The sequence below is a fragment of the Anabrus simplex genome, chromosome 5, assembly GCF_040414725.1.
Source record: "Anabrus simplex isolate iqAnaSimp1 chromosome 5, ASM4041472v1, whole genome shotgun sequence".
NCBI classification, from domain to species: Eukaryota; Metazoa; Arthropoda; class Insecta; order Orthoptera; family Tettigoniidae; genus Anabrus; species Anabrus simplex.
Window position 1 is genome coordinate 405,071,634 of NC_090269.1, and position 15,641 is coordinate 405,087,274.

The following is a 15,641-nucleotide window of genomic DNA, read 5'->3' on the forward strand; positions in this document are numbered from 1 at the left end:
TCTGGTTGCCCAGACATATGGGTATTTTGGGTAATGAACAAGCGGATTTCTTCGCATAACAAGCTTTTCGCCTCCCTGTTCCGATTTCTAATAATATCATTCTTTCGTCAGATTATGTAGCTGTAATTAAACACTCTGCGCGTAATGAATGGCAAGATGAATGGCGACAGACTGCAAGAGTCAAAGGTACCTTTTATTATCAACTACAAACATCTATCCCGGTAAAACCATTGCATATGAGAGGATCATATTCCAGAAGACATATTACTAACATCATTAGGTTGCGTTTTAATCATGCCCCTACGCCCCAATATAAATTTCGGTTCCAGTTGACGCAGGAGCCAAACTGTTTGTGTGGTGCTAGTGATGGAAATGCGATTCATCTACTTTTTCAGTGCCCTCTATATGCCAATACGCGTAGGAAACTTATTAGTAGTCTCATGCGACTTAAGCAGGTTTTTCCAACCAGTGTTTCTTGTTTGCTCTGTAATCCTTCTGCTGAGATCATCAAAGTTCTAAATACGTTTTTGGATGATGCAAATATTGCGTTATAAATCTCTATGTGGTGTATGGTGGATCGTATTCAGATACTACTGATTCCATTGGGGTGGTTCATCATATTTTTGGAGTATTCAGTGATAGTGATTTAGTGGAATATACTGGTGTGGGTCCCTTCAAAATGACGACTTGTTATGGACAAAAGTGTTTGTTTGTATTAGTGTTTTTCAGAAGTGAAGGATTGTAGAATGGGTGAAATTACCTCGGTAAAAGCCCACAACTCATCAACAACAACAACAACAATTGCTGGACCAAATACGGAGTACAGATCAAAACTACAAACCCAAACGGATACCTTGTACGGCAGTGTACATTAAAAAGTACAAAATAAACTGGACGTAAATAACAGTACATAACAAAGCATCAAATTCGTACTCCCTTACACTACTTGTCTGGACATAAGTATTCATACCGTATCCCAGAAGAGTACACAACTCAATGAAGAAACAGATATTACCAGTGCGTTAGTTTGTCTTTCCTGTATATTATTTCTTTTAACCTGCTGGGCAATGAGAACACCAGTTTTCGTGTTAGTTCAGATGATGTTCCCCCATTCTTATTGTAGTAACTATTTCAAGTTTGCTTTACTTGTTATGTGGTGTTTTCTTAGTCTGGACTCCAATTTTTTCTATAGATGTTCAATGGGTTTGGTATCCGGCAAATGGGGAGGTGTTTTTAATGTGTGCGGTGTGTTGCAGAGTAACAACAAACGAACAATTTCCGCCATATGTTTGGGGTCATTGTTGTGTTGGAAGTAAAACTAATTGAAAATCCCAAGCTTTTTGGCTTTTTTTGCAAACGTTTCTTTCAGGATATTCAAATATTGAAATCTGCCCATGGTCTCCTCGATAAATACCAACTCCCTGACACCCGAAGTGGCCATTGAGCCCCACACCATAACCCCACTCCCGTTGTGCTTCACAGTGGTAACAAGGTTCTGCTCATCGAGCTCTGCGTTAGGGTGTCTCCACACTAAAATGCGTCAATCACTTCGGAAAATATTAAATTTACTCTTATCTGTTAATGTCACTGTCGACCAAAATGCATTATCATTCGTCACATATTATTTTGCAAATTGTAGTCTCTTCCTTCGATTCACTTTTGTTATGTGCGGTTTCTTTCTTGGGACCCTAGATCGATACCCAAGGAGTGAAGGACCCTCCTTACTGTTTTGTATGACACTGCATGATGGAAATATTCTGCCAGCTGCGATACTATTGCCAAAGATGTAGTGTGTGGTTGTTTTTTAATTGTGGTTACTATGAACCTCTCTTCTCGTACGGTCAGTTTCTTCGGACGTCCACTTCTTTTCTTGCTTATAAGAACATCCTGTCCTTTTAATCATTGTATGATGCTTTGCACAGTTATTTTACTTCTTCCAATCATGTTTCCGATCTCGAAATATGATTTTCCTTGGTGGTGAAGGCGTAAAATAAGTGGTCTGACTGCAACAGATATTTCCCTAGGTTTCCTCGAAATTGGACTAGTACCGTCTGTGACCCGCCCATCTCTGTCTGCATCTATTACACAACTAATGCCATGGAACAACACAGGTTTCTGTTTACTCGTTCAAACCCCATTTTTATACATAAGGTATGAATGCTTATGTCCTGACAAGTAGTGTCATGGAACACGCATTTGTTACTTTGTTGTGTACTGTTATTTATTTCCAGTTTATTTTGTGCTTTGTAATGACCACCGTTGTACAAAGTTGCCTGTAGTGCACGTTGGAGAGTGGATGTGTGACTATCGGTGCTAGTATATTACTCCGTGTGGTGCGAGTAGGTTCGGGTGTTCAGTGTTTCGTCTTACTTAGCTTCCTTGGGAGCGGTACGAGGTTTTGTATTATATGTCTTAAATTCTAACTCACTCCCCACATCATGGCGGAGTCGAGTGGGGGTCAGAGTATGGAGGAGGAGTCTGTAGAAGTTGATACTCGTGAGTACTCTATGGACAATACACTTGTGTTAAATGACCCAACCCCATCGGATAGAAACCGTGCTTCCTCTACTAAGGTTGATGTGTATGCTCTTAAACCTGAAACGCAGATATACGATGATACCCATAAAGACCCCTATCTAGTTTTTGTGGAGGCCATTGATGTAAGTAGGAAATTGGGCAGTATACATCCCATGGCTTTGGGAAAACTTTTTTATGACCGTACATTTTCAGGTGTTACTCAAATTGCTCGGCTAGGTCGCCATAGGATCCAAATTGAGTTTCAGACAAGCACAAAAGCTAATAACTTTCTCACCAATCCTATCTTAAAGGAAAAAAATCTTAAAGCATTTATTCCTTCCGCGTCACTATATAAGATCGGAGTTATTCGAGGGGTTGATAAAGATTTGTCCGTAGAGGAAATTTGTCAGGTTGCTGAATCGACCGCCCCTATCGTTGGAGCTCAGAGATTGAACCGCCGCTCCGTTCAGGATGGCCGCGTCAGTTATATTCCAACTGGCACCATTAAACTCACATTTCGTAGCCAGACTTTACCTGCCTTCGTCTCCATTTATCGGGTTCGAACCCAGGTCGACCCGTTTGTCTTTCAACCGACTATCTGTCGGCGATGCCAACGATATGGCCATACCAGAAAAAAACTGTAGGGCTCAACTCCCTCGATGTGCCAATTGCGCACAAGATCATGAGACTACAGTATGTAAGAATCCTACCAGAATTTGTCTCAATTGTTCCGGGGAGCATTCCGTGGGATCTCTACAATGCCCAGAACATAAACGACAACAGGCTATGAAAAAACAGCAGGCTTTGGAAGTTTCTCCTTTATCCCCCGAGTCCTTTTTTTACCCCAGTGTCCAATAGATTCAGCCCCCTTTTGACCCTACAACAATTTCCTCCACTCCAGAAATCTGCGCCGGTTCTACAGAATCAGCAGCCCAGAAAACGTAAATTTACGGCGGTTGTCTCATCCCCCACTCCGAGTCCGGATAGGTCACCAGGGTATGATGTCCAGGGATATCGGGAACTCCTCAAAATACCTCCCTCGGCTATGACTGCCATATCTTCCACTGCCTCTGTATCCGGGACGAGCACTCCCGTTCCTTCCCAGCAGGCTGTGTCGCCTGCGACCGTAAAGCCAGAAACATCCCGGGCTTTGAACCCGGTTTCGAAATTAATTCCAGCTATTTCCGATAAACTTGGGGCGTATGCTAAGGCAGCTGAGCACGATGCCACATGGTCAAAAAGGCTTCTTACTCTACAGGAGGAAGTTGTGGCTCTTTTACGCAACCTCGAATCTTCTTTTGCTTCACAGCATGGGTCTACCAGGAATGCCGGTAGTAATGTAACCAAATAACACGTATTCCCTCTGATAATGGTTGTCTATCTACCTCATATAATATTCATTTCCAACTTCGCGGTACCACCATATAGACGTGTTCGATTCTCGATATCTAACCGTAGTTACCGGTACCTTATCCATTTCTTTTCTCTCTCCCACCCGGTCTAGTAGTTTCGATACCTTTCTTTCTCCCCTCGGTGTTGACCCGGTCTGTTTGTGCTTAGTAGTAAGTCGCCAAGTATCGGTTGCTTTGGCGTGAAGATTAGTCCCCTTGTGTCCTTGTGTCCTTGTGTTTTTCCTGTGTGGTCGTGTTTGTTTCATTCCTTCATTTCCCACCTTTTTTACACTTTTGACTTTATTTGTCCACCTCCTCCATACTATGGTTTCTTTGTTCGGTTACGTGGCTGGGTATACCGCTCTCATGCGAAGCCCATTAAATAATGTAGACAAGACAAGACAAGACACCGTTGTACAAGGTATACGTTTGGGTTAGCAATTTTGACCTGTACTCTGTATTGGTCCAGCAATAAAGCATTTTGTATTGGATGGGTAGGGGTATGAATACTTTTGTCCATGTCTGTATGTCTAGACGCAAGTTGGACTGACGTTAGTAGACGAATAAGCTTGAATGGAGATTATTATATATAAAGAAAAAATTGGATTTCAAGAGGAGAAATTGGAACAGATATTCGTCTGTAAGAAGACTTTACAGATTGGAATAATTTAACAAGGGTAATGTTCGATAAAATTCTAAGTATTTTGAAATCATTAAAAAAACAGAAAAGTTAAACAATTGATAAGGAATCTGCCACTTGGGCGACAGTCCTACATGCAGAACGATGAAGATTGATTGACTGATTTATTTACTGATATGCGTAAGGAGTACTATAATGGTTATAAATATCCGAGGAAAGTAATTATTCATAACCGGTTTGGTTTCGAAGTGGCGGGTATATTGTTCAGTATTGATATGAATGTAATTTTTAAGATGCGTCTCTGATGTATCGCCACACATTGTGCTCGTCTATTCCGTTATTTAAGTTATTTCTCTATGGTTCATTTCATTCAGGAGTTGTGATTTCTTGAACCTTTCACTGGGAACATATCCTCTAATGTGCAAAACCACCTGTTGTTAGTGTTTCATCAACTCTCGCCAATTTTAATCTCTTTAGTATCAGACATCATCAGAAATAGGGTTTGAATATACTCTTGTATTGGAAATCAACATTGGATGCTTTGTAAATATAATTCAGGAAACTAGGATTTACTTGATGTTTGCATGCAAAATAAGCAAATATGTTAAGTCATATTTTCTGTATTTAATAGCTTCATTCAACAGCATTCGTCCAAAAATAATGGAAAAAATACAATTTGAAAGCATGTACTATACAGTAACAATATCATTGACTTAATGAACCACATAAGAAACAAACAGTTTGCAAAACAATGTCTTATGCATTGAAATGTGCATCAGTAAACTATACTGCAATTATCTTCATTCAAACTGGCCATCTTTCAATCACTCCATTTCAAATCCACTTCCTAAATGTATTTATTAATAGTTTTGGAATTAACATCATATTTCATTTAATTATTATTACTAAGATAGTGTGAGATCTGTGGTGGCCTATACCTAGGTAACTGATCTGATGTGTATAATATGTAGTATTGTAAGACTGTATGGCAATCTAAGAGGTTAAATCATTAATAGGCTTAGTTGCTCTCTCTCTGGAAATTAATAGTTTATACTGAAATAAAATATTTACAGTTTAAATGAAGAGTTGTATGAAGAGACAGTGAGTTTTGAATCCATAGTTTGCATTCTTAAAACACAAGTATACCTACTGGTACCTAAAACGCTAGACTAGAAATTAAATTACATTCAAGGAATATAGTATAAAAGATCATGCATAAGACAGTATGCCGTTGGTGTAGAGTGTGTAAATTTTACTGTTTGAAGGTAGGAATCAGAACGTTATCTTTCCAAATTTATTTTGGTGGAAGAGGTAAAAATGGGTCATGATGAATGGTTTTATTTGATTTCAGAATGACTTCATTATTTTTCCAATTATTTGCAGGAGTTATTGTAGTACTTGTCATCATGTTACATAAGTTCTTCCATTAGAAAATTGTGCCTTGCTCTCTGAACATTGATATGAACGTCTCTTAGTATGATTATGCACCTCCTATCCATTCCTGTACAATTTTTCAAATGCATATTTGTTGATGTCGAGTCTCAGTCATTAATAACATCATGTCTGCGCTTGTTAGGAGATGTCACTTTCTCCCCAGCTGTTGTTGCAGCAAGTTGTTGTTTCACCAAATAGTGCTCCTGTGTGACATCTACTGACAAGGATTACAAACTAGTGTATTCACAAGTAGCAGGGATACTGTGGTATGCATACTTAATGATTCAGGAAAAACAAATTAACATTGAACCTAAAAATGACCCAATACATGGAAATCAAGGCATCAAACTACCATGACAAAACTGCAAAAAAAGCGCAACCTTGTATTAAATGCAATGCAATTAAAAATATGTTGACCACAACATTTTTAGGTGTCCATATGGACGAAAAATTAAGATGTGGTTGTCATATTAAAAAAATAGGGAAGTCTCTGAGTTCTGTTTGTTTTGCCTTAAGGATTTTGTATAATAGTTGTAGTGAAGAATATGTTAGAATAGCATATATTGGATATTTCCATTCATTCATCACTTATGCAATTGCCTTTGCGGCTGCTACAAATCAAATCTTGATGTTATTTTTCAAATACAGAAATGAGCTTTCAGAATTATATCGAGACGTGACAGGTTAGATCATTGCAGACCATTATTTAAGAGAGTAAAGATACTCCCAGTACCAAGCAAATACATCATGCAATGCATTCTACATGTGAAAGAAAATATTGATCACTTCAGAAAGAATTTTGACAGTCACAATTAACAGACGTGAACAAGAAATAATATTTTGATTGAGCACAAGAGTAAAACAATTGCCTTGAGACATGTAGACTCTGTTAGAATTAGACTGTATAATAAGCTTCCAAATAAGATTAAAGATATTGGTCCCGTCAGTTCATTTACTACAGCTTTAAACATCTATTGCTGAGTAGCTTCTTCTATAGTACAGAAGAAGACATGATGAAGTGCTGGTAATGATGCTATTACTTATTAACTTGTAAACTCGTCGCCATAAGACCTATCTGTGTCGGTGCGACGTAAAGCCCCTAGCAAAAAAAAATAAAAAATAACTTGTAAACGTTCTTAGTATCTAGTATATAGACTTAAAATTATAGATTTTTATTTTTTATTTTGTCTTGTAAATATTGGTTATTAATATTATTACTAAAAAAATTAAGGTGTGCTGTCCTAACATTGAGGTATTTGGCATTTCTGCTTTTTTCCTTTTGCTTCTTTTTCAAAATGTTCATTATAGTGCATACTTTATTGTTAGTTTTAAGAAATCACTCGACAACTATACTGTTGGCATATTTCTAAATATGTAATTGTACAATCTATGGAAGCTAAATAACTACTTTGTCCAAGTTGAGCATTAGGAGTCCTAACGATTTACGTCAAAAGCACACTCTATTTCAGTAAACGTAGGCCTACTCACTGTCTTGGGACACTGATCATGAATAGCACTTGGAATTGGTATTGATCGTTGAAATTTTGACTGTGATAATGTCAATAGTAATAGCAGAAAACCAGGTATCACCTCTAATACAGATACTTATATTACGAAAACCTTTATGAACAAATTAGCATGGACCATGCACTTTATGGAAGTGAGACATAGATGACAACTAACATAAGAGAAGGGATAATAGTAAACTGTAAAATATGGTGTTACCAAAATATGTCAAAAGTAACGTAGATAGTTTGGGTCACAAGTAAAGAGAGTGAATAAGGTTGATAAGAGGAGAAAGGTTTGGCCAAATAGGACCTTAGAATAGATTGATTGGATGCACATTAAAAGTCCCAGAACTCAATCAGGTGTTTCCACAAGGCAGTATATGGGGTAGAAATTTGGTAGGGGGATGGGACAGGTTAGAGTAGTTATGTAGAAATTATGTTAGTGAAAGGTAATGTGACATGGAAATCTGTATTAAACCAGTCTGCAGACCTAGAGGTAACACAGGGTACTGTGACATGGAGATCTGTTTCAAACTAGTCCACAGACCTGAAGGGGCTACTGATAATGTAGTGCCATTTTCAGTGTCTCTCATCAAGGTAGCCATGCTTTAGTCCCAGTCATTGCATGTGGGATGTTTGAAATAAAAACTACGTCCTTGTGATTTGGATTCCATATAAGACTAGAGGTTGGCTATTAGGAAATTGACATTCACAGAAAGCTGCAGGGCTAATTGCTTGCTTGATTAGTCTACGAACAACAATGAAATATACTCTATTTGTTGTTTCAGTGGAAGTAATTTACTACTCCAACTCATATAAGTACTCCATATGCTGTAAAAAAAAAACAAAAAATGGATCAGAAAGTAGAGTTGAAACAGGAGCCAGTCTGGACAGAAGGGACAGCAAGTACATCATTTGTAAGTATCATTCTAGATTACATTGTAGTGATTAGATTTTAACTCATGTTAAAGAACACTGAGTTTTAATATTCTCATAACGTTATAGTGGTTAACTTGTACAAATATCAAAGTACAATATTAAAGAAATTAGTGCTAAAATTGGAAGTGAAATCTTGTAATAGCCTACACTATCTCTAAGTTCATAAATATCCCCCGTTAGTTGTTTTACGTCGCACGGACACAGATAGGTTTTATGGCGACGATGGGACAGGGAAGGGCTAGGAGTGGGAAGGAAGCGGCCGTGGCCTTAATTTAGGTACAGCCCCAGCATTTTCCTGGTGTGAAAATGGGAAACCACGGAAAACCATCTTCAGGGCTGCCGACAGTGGGGTTTGAACCCACTATCTCCCGAATACTGGATACTGGCCGCACTTAAGCGACTGCAGCTATCGAGCTCGGTAGTTCATAAATATCCAGAGTTATTCTAAATGATCCACTGCATTTAAAGTACCATAGGTTATAACATCGAGTGGAGTAATAATTGATACATTAAAAAAAGGAAATGTAGTCACCGTTTTCCAGAAATTCCTCTGTGCTCTTTGGGACGCCTTTTTTTGTGTGTAAACACTCCACAAACGAGGTTCATTTAATTGATTGTATGAAGTAGTGCTCCTTGTTTGAGTTGTGTCCAGCCTTTTTAACATGCTGAAAGGTCTCTCCTCGTAGCAAATTGTCACAGGAAGAGCCAGAGCTGTAATTTTACATTCTTAACTTCTTTTCTAAACATCTCTCTTCCTAAATAATTTTTTCTGTAAGTGCTCTCACTTTCAGATTATTAAGTTTTGTAAAATAATTCTTATTCTTATGAAATTGACAAGATTTGTGCAGGATGTAGTATTAACAAAGCATGAATAGAATATTCATGGAATGGCATAACATTAAACTTGATAATATTGAATCTCAATAAGGTAGAATAAAATTTGAAAATAATCCTTTGGATGTGTAATATCAGCAATAGCCCTGTATAATCTTCTTGTGGCAATTCTTTGGATCTTCGCTTCATCTCAGAGTTTTGCATGAAAAATGTTTTCAAAAATTCTGTCAACTGCTAATGCATTTACTGCCTCAATCTTTGTTTTGATTTTCCTTTGCTAACATATCTAATTCTTCACTCTATAGAACTTTAGATAATTGCTCCAATATATGAGAAAACTTTACAATAACAGATTCACACAAAATTAAACTTGACTTTGTGAGTGTGATTTATGATGCCAGTGCTTGCTGCTTAGCTGAATTATCTCCAACTTAACTGGAAATTACCTCAAGTTCATTGATGGTATGTATAAAATGTTCACTAAAATACTGAATGCTTATATTCTCTGTCCATCTAGTTTCACAGAACTGTATGATATTTTGTATTCATCCTCTGTTACGATTAGAGTATGTCGGGCAGAATATGTATCACAGTACAAAAATTTGTAACGAGTTTGAATATATACCTAACTGTGACTATTTAAATATATAACAAAGGGTAATTCAATTGGAAGCAAACTGTAATTAATGAGGTGTCCGTGGAGGGAGCAAGAAAGAATAAGTGTAACATTTAACCAAAATAGTATATTCTTTAGCAAATAAACTCAATATTTCATAGTGTTGAAAAATACAGCAACAACGTTTGAATGAAAATTAATTATAACAGAGTCCTAGACCATTTACAAAAGATTTACATTATGCAGTAAAAAAAGATCTTGCAGATTTCCGAGCCTCAGCCTAACAAGGAGAGGGAACACCATTTGAACAGAATAAAAGGGGAAAGCATGTAATAAAGAAAAGAAGGAACAGGGCAGGATCACAAAACCGGAGGTTTCCCCAAGCACAGAGTTTGTTAGAGGTTTACTTGCTAAAGTCCAGACCCAATTTCGATCATAAAAGCCTCACCACTCAATGCATCATCTTAGTGCCTTTGTTTTGTTTTAAAAGAGATACTCAAGTTAAAATACTCATATATAACTTAAATTACCAATGCTCGTGAATTTATAGTTATGCCCACATAATAAAGTCCAGTGGGCAAATAACAATAATAAAAACACTCTGTTGTTCACCCAATATCGAAGAAAGAAAAGTAGAGTTTCCCAGCAAACTACTGGGAATTCATAAGATGACCCTCTAACCTCACTCGATGTCAGTGTTGGACTGAAGAACGAGCAGTTGGGGGAAGAATTTATAGGGCAAAAGAATGTAGCTGAAGCACACAGGTCTTTGTGAAACAACACATAGTGACGTGGCGAGTGACGTAAGCCAGTGGTAGTTCAGTATGTGGCGGCGTGTTGAGCAAGTTGGGTGATGTTCGAAGCAGCAGCGGGCATATGAGGTCAAGCAGATGATTGCTTGTTACAATTAAATAACGTAGCAGCGTGTTGAGAAAGTCCAGCGATGTGCGGGAGAACAGCAGCTGTACGAGGTCAAGTAGGTGAGTGCTCGTTACATATTTCCCCGACGGGGTGGGATTCCAAAGGATTCTGGGAGCAAAGAGTCAGTGCAGGTCCAATGAGTGGTGACAGATGAAGAGGGAACAAGAAGTGCAGCATCATAGAAGGAGGGCTGGAACAAAAGCAGACTTGGAAGAATAGTTAGAGAAATAGGAAAGGAGGAGGGAGGGGGATAGATCGGGAGAATTCAGTTTCACAGATGTAACATGGAGGTGGTAACACAATAAACAAACGTGAATATGGTCTAGGAAAAAAAAAATATCCCATTCACATTTTGAAAAATACCCTTACTTTTTCTGGATGGGAGAGTCCAGTTGATCCGAGTGTGGTTGGAGGATCAGACTGTGCAGAGCAAAAGATGATTAAAAAAAGATTCTTGAAAATACTGTTTCAACTGAGAGACATGGGCCTTTTTAATAATGGAAGGATCAGCCACATCCTGTAATAAAACCCTGACAGGGGTTGAGAATTGAATTATCAAAAAGGACAAAATTTTGCAGATATATGATCAATAGCAGAACTTTGAGGATAGTTTTTTAACAATACATTGTCAGAAAGCTTTAATTTTTGAAGGACGATGCCCACGGTTGTGTATCCGTATAAACCTCCTGTGCCTGACGCAATATGGTTAATGCTGTTTTCCAATCGGCTTGAGAAACTTTATTAGGCGAGGAAACGAGTAAAGATGGTAAATCCCATGTTAAATCCAAAGGCGTTTTTAAATCTCTACCTAAAAATAATATTCCAGGGGATAACGGGGTAGAGTTATTTACAGTAGAATTGACTGCTAATGCAAAAGCAGGTAATTCAGAATCCCAATGGCGTTGATTCTCAGAGTGGAAGAAAGAATATACAACAAGACCTTCAAATTCCTATGATATCATTCGATGAAATTGGGTTGAGGATGGTAGGGTGAAGTGAAAACTTTGATACCATTGGTAAAGCAAAAATCATAAAAAGATCGTGAAATAAAAACGGTAGCATTATCAGAAACATGGTACTTGTGTAAACCAGTAATAGGAAAGATTTGATCATTCAAGAGCCAAATAATAATATGAGCAGAAATTTTATGCAACTGTCTTAAAATTACAAAATTAGAAAAGCCATCAAGAATGGTAAGGATATAAGCATTGCCTTTAGAGGACTTTGTAATGGGGCTAACTACAACAAAGATGTCTCTGCGCATATTCGGCCAAAAAACTGAGATGCTAACTGGGAATAAGTTTTGGCGCGCCCAAAATATCCCTCGGTAGGAGAACCATGATAGTCCTGAAACAGCATGGAACGTAGAAGTGAAGGAAGGACAACCCTAGGGCTAGATTTGGAAGTAAGCTTAAAAACCAGTAAATTATTAAGGATGAGAAAGGGCCCATTATAGTTAGGATTGGAAAGAGGAGTCTGAATTTCTTTACAGTACGATTCAGTAGATTGGTGTTGATAACACAAATCAAAAGATAATGGAAAATCAACTAAAGAGGAGGTTGCGTTAAATTCATTAGAGATAGATTGATGTAATGGTAAACATCGGGGTTGATCAAAAAGGTGAGAAAGAGCATCAGCACCTGAGTTTTGATAGTGAGACACAAATTTAATGGAAAACTTAAAACGAGTGAGACGAAGCAACCATTAACCAGTTCTGCCTATTTTAGGAGCATTATTCAATAACCAAGATAATCCCTGATTGTCAGTTTGGACAAGAAATCATCGATGATCTGGATATTCAGAAAAATGCTTATTAGTGAGAATTAATGCTAATGCTTCTCTTTCATAAATGGAATACCTCTGTTCCATGGGTGTGAGCAAACGACTAAAGTAAGCAATAGGAAGGAGTTTACCATTTCAATTTTGATTTAGGACTCCCCCAACAGCAACATCAGAGGCGTCCGTGGAAACTTCAAAGGGTAAATCAAAATCAGGTATTTGAAGAATAGGAGTTTTGGTTAAAGCTGGTTTGAGAGGGAGAAATGCATTTTGTTGCTGGTCTCGCCAGTGAAATTTGATGTGTTTACGTTCAAATAATTTGAGTGGCTCAGTGATCTGCAAAAAATGGGGGATAAATTTGCTATGAAAACCAACGATTCCTAAGAAAGTTTGTAATTGTTTCCGATTTTTATGTGGTGTAATACGATCAATTGCAGAAACACGGTCAGGGTCAACACAAATGCCGTAACCTGAAAGAATATGTCCTAACAATTTAATAGAGGTCTGAGCTAAAACAACTTTGGAAGGATTGATGGTAAGATGGACAGAGCCTAGGCGAGAGAGCACTTCACGTAAATGTTTAATGTGAGTATCAAAATCTGGTATGAAAATTAAAATGTCATCTATATACGGGAATAGTTACTGATATTTTCTTTCGGCAAAAAGGGAATCAACAAAGCTTTGCATAATTTTTGAACCGAGATTCAAACGGAAAGGTACTTTTGTTAATTGGTACAGACCCGTAGGAGTAATGAAAGCAGTATACTTTAAACTAATATCGTCTCAAGGTATTTAGTTATATGCAGAATTAGAGTCCAAGAGTGAAAAGTATTTTGCATTCGTAAAATGCTGAAAAGCAGTTTGAATTTTAGGCATAGGGTAGGCATCTAAGAGAATTTTGGAATTGAGTTTCTTATAATCAACCTATCCGGTTTATCCACGATAAATGTGGGAGAGGCATAATCAGAATTGGAGGGTATAACAATTTTATAGGCAAGCATTTTGTCAATGAGTTGATTGAGTATTTTCATTCTAGGTGGGCTCAAGTTGTAAGGAGATGAGCGAATAAGAGTGCTGTTAGTGAGATCAATATGGGTGTTAAAATTGGTAACAGCCCCTAATTTAGGGGTCACAACATCAGAAAACTCAAGTAATAAATGAACAAGTAGGTCAGACTGAGAACGATTACAATAAACATAATCCTGGCAGACAGAAAAGGAATATGGAAGAGAAAAATCATTATAATTTACCAATGGGACCCTGATGCCTGAAAAATGGAAACGAATAGCGGAGTTGAAAATATCAAGTATCAAGCCAGTATGATGAAAGAAATCATATCCCAAATTTAATGGATTTGATAGATTTTTTTGACAACATGGAAAGAATATTGCCAGGAAAAAATGTTTAAATTTTACATTAAGTGTTTCTTGGCCAAGTGTCTGAAGTACATTATTTGATGCAGAAGTACAGACAAGTGAAGACAGAGAGAGTTGAATATGAGAAAAAATATTCTGAAGAGATTGGAAAAGCTCTAAACTATTAAAGTAGTAGAACCAGAGTATAGAAGTGCAAGAGTGAGAATATTGTGAAGCAATGCTACAATATGGGAAATCCTAGGTAATGGAAGAAAAATATGAGAACCATATTCTAGTCTCGTTTCAGTGAGGTGGCTAGTAAGTAGTATATCGAGGAAATAGTCTAGTATAAAAAATACTTGTTTGCGAAAGGTGGTTATTATTATTATTATTATTATTATTATTATTATTATTAGAGAAGTTCCCGTGAATAGGCAGGTTTGTCCCTTGAACTCATCCACTGGCTGTGGACGGGGGGTTGCAGGCATTTCCCGAAGTGTTAATAGAGCAATATTTAGCCGTATGTTCAGTACCTTTACAACGGTAGCAAATAATAGAAGGTTTACTAACCGTAAGGGGACTAGGCTTTGGTTGTGATACCGTCGTAGGGGTGGGGGTAACTAAAGGATGTTTTGTGGTTGGCGGTACATGAGTATAGTAGGAGTTATTAGCATAGGAGTAAATCGTAAGAGCTTGAGGTGCAGTATACAGTTGTAGTAAAGGGGGAGGGGTATGTACGTTAAGAAGCTGTCGAAAAGAAGGTAAAGCATAAAATGTAACAATTGATATCAGTTCGGATGGGTCATTAGTGATGTTAAGTACATCACCAATAGTAAGAATGGAATCTAAATAGTCATGTGTAGGTTCATCAGAGCGTTGATGATTTTGAACAAATTCAATACTTAATTTGTGTCGTACTTCATAAGGTAAGAAATAATTATGAATACATGTCCGAAACTGATCCCTATCCTGAAAATACATCATATTTTCAAGCCAAAAATTAGTTAAATAACCAGTAGTTTAGGAAGTTAATAAGCTAATGAGCTGAGAAAATGAGGCTAGTTGAGCTTTTAAGAATTTACAGACGGAAAATAGCCAAATAGTTAAGTTTCGAGGGTCTGTATCCGCTAGATTAGGCACTTATGTTAAAGATTGCTTGATCATTTTGAAATTAAGTGAGTTAGTGAGAGGATTTGGTGGGGAAATAGGTAATGGCCGAGAAACCTTAGAGTGTAGATAATGAGTGGTTGTAGGATGTTTCGGTTTCAGGTCATGTTCTAGTGAATCTGAAGTGGTGGAATGAGGAAACGAAGAATTAGCAGGTGGAGGGTCTAAGGAAATGGATGAAGTACCATCAAAGGAAATTAATTCTGCGTAAGGTGGATTAGGTAAAGAAAGAAAAGATGGGGGTGAAGGTGAATAGTCATCAGAATGGTGTAATGGAAAATTATCAGAGAAATTTGCCATGTTAACAAGTTAGAATTACATACACTATATAACAAAAAAAAAAAAAGATGCACCAGCAAGGAATTTTCCGATGGCGATAAAAATCGGTGGATGTGAGGAACAGACAGAAAAATAAACCAGATCAAAGTGCAGAACAATCGAATGATTTATTGCAGAGTTAGAGCGTTACAAGGCAGGATCCCCACGCTGTCCTGGATGTCTCCAAACACATCTCGGTTGTCATCACGGCACCGTTAGAAA

The 15,641-nt window shown here is 37.5% G+C and overlaps 1 protein-coding gene across 2 annotated transcripts in view; it reads left to right on the forward strand.

Annotated features, from left to right (window-relative positions):
• The window catches only part of LOC136874575 (gastrula zinc finger protein XlCGF46.1), a 176,960-nt gene that overhangs the window by 127,224 nt on the left and 34,095 nt on the right, over positions 1–15,641 (forward strand). The window contains exons 1-2 of one of the 2 annotated variants that reach the window (XM_068227957.1): positions 4,270–4,329; positions 8,279–8,407. In XM_068227957.1, the coding sequence (XP_068084058.1) occupies positions 8,342–8,407 (66 nt within the window). In that variant the 5' untranslated portion in view covers positions 4,270–4,329; positions 8,279–8,341. Of the gene's footprint in view, positions 1–4,269; positions 4,330–8,278; positions 8,408–15,641 lie in introns of those variants that run through there. The other variant, XM_068227956.1, reaches the window with a different exon arrangement.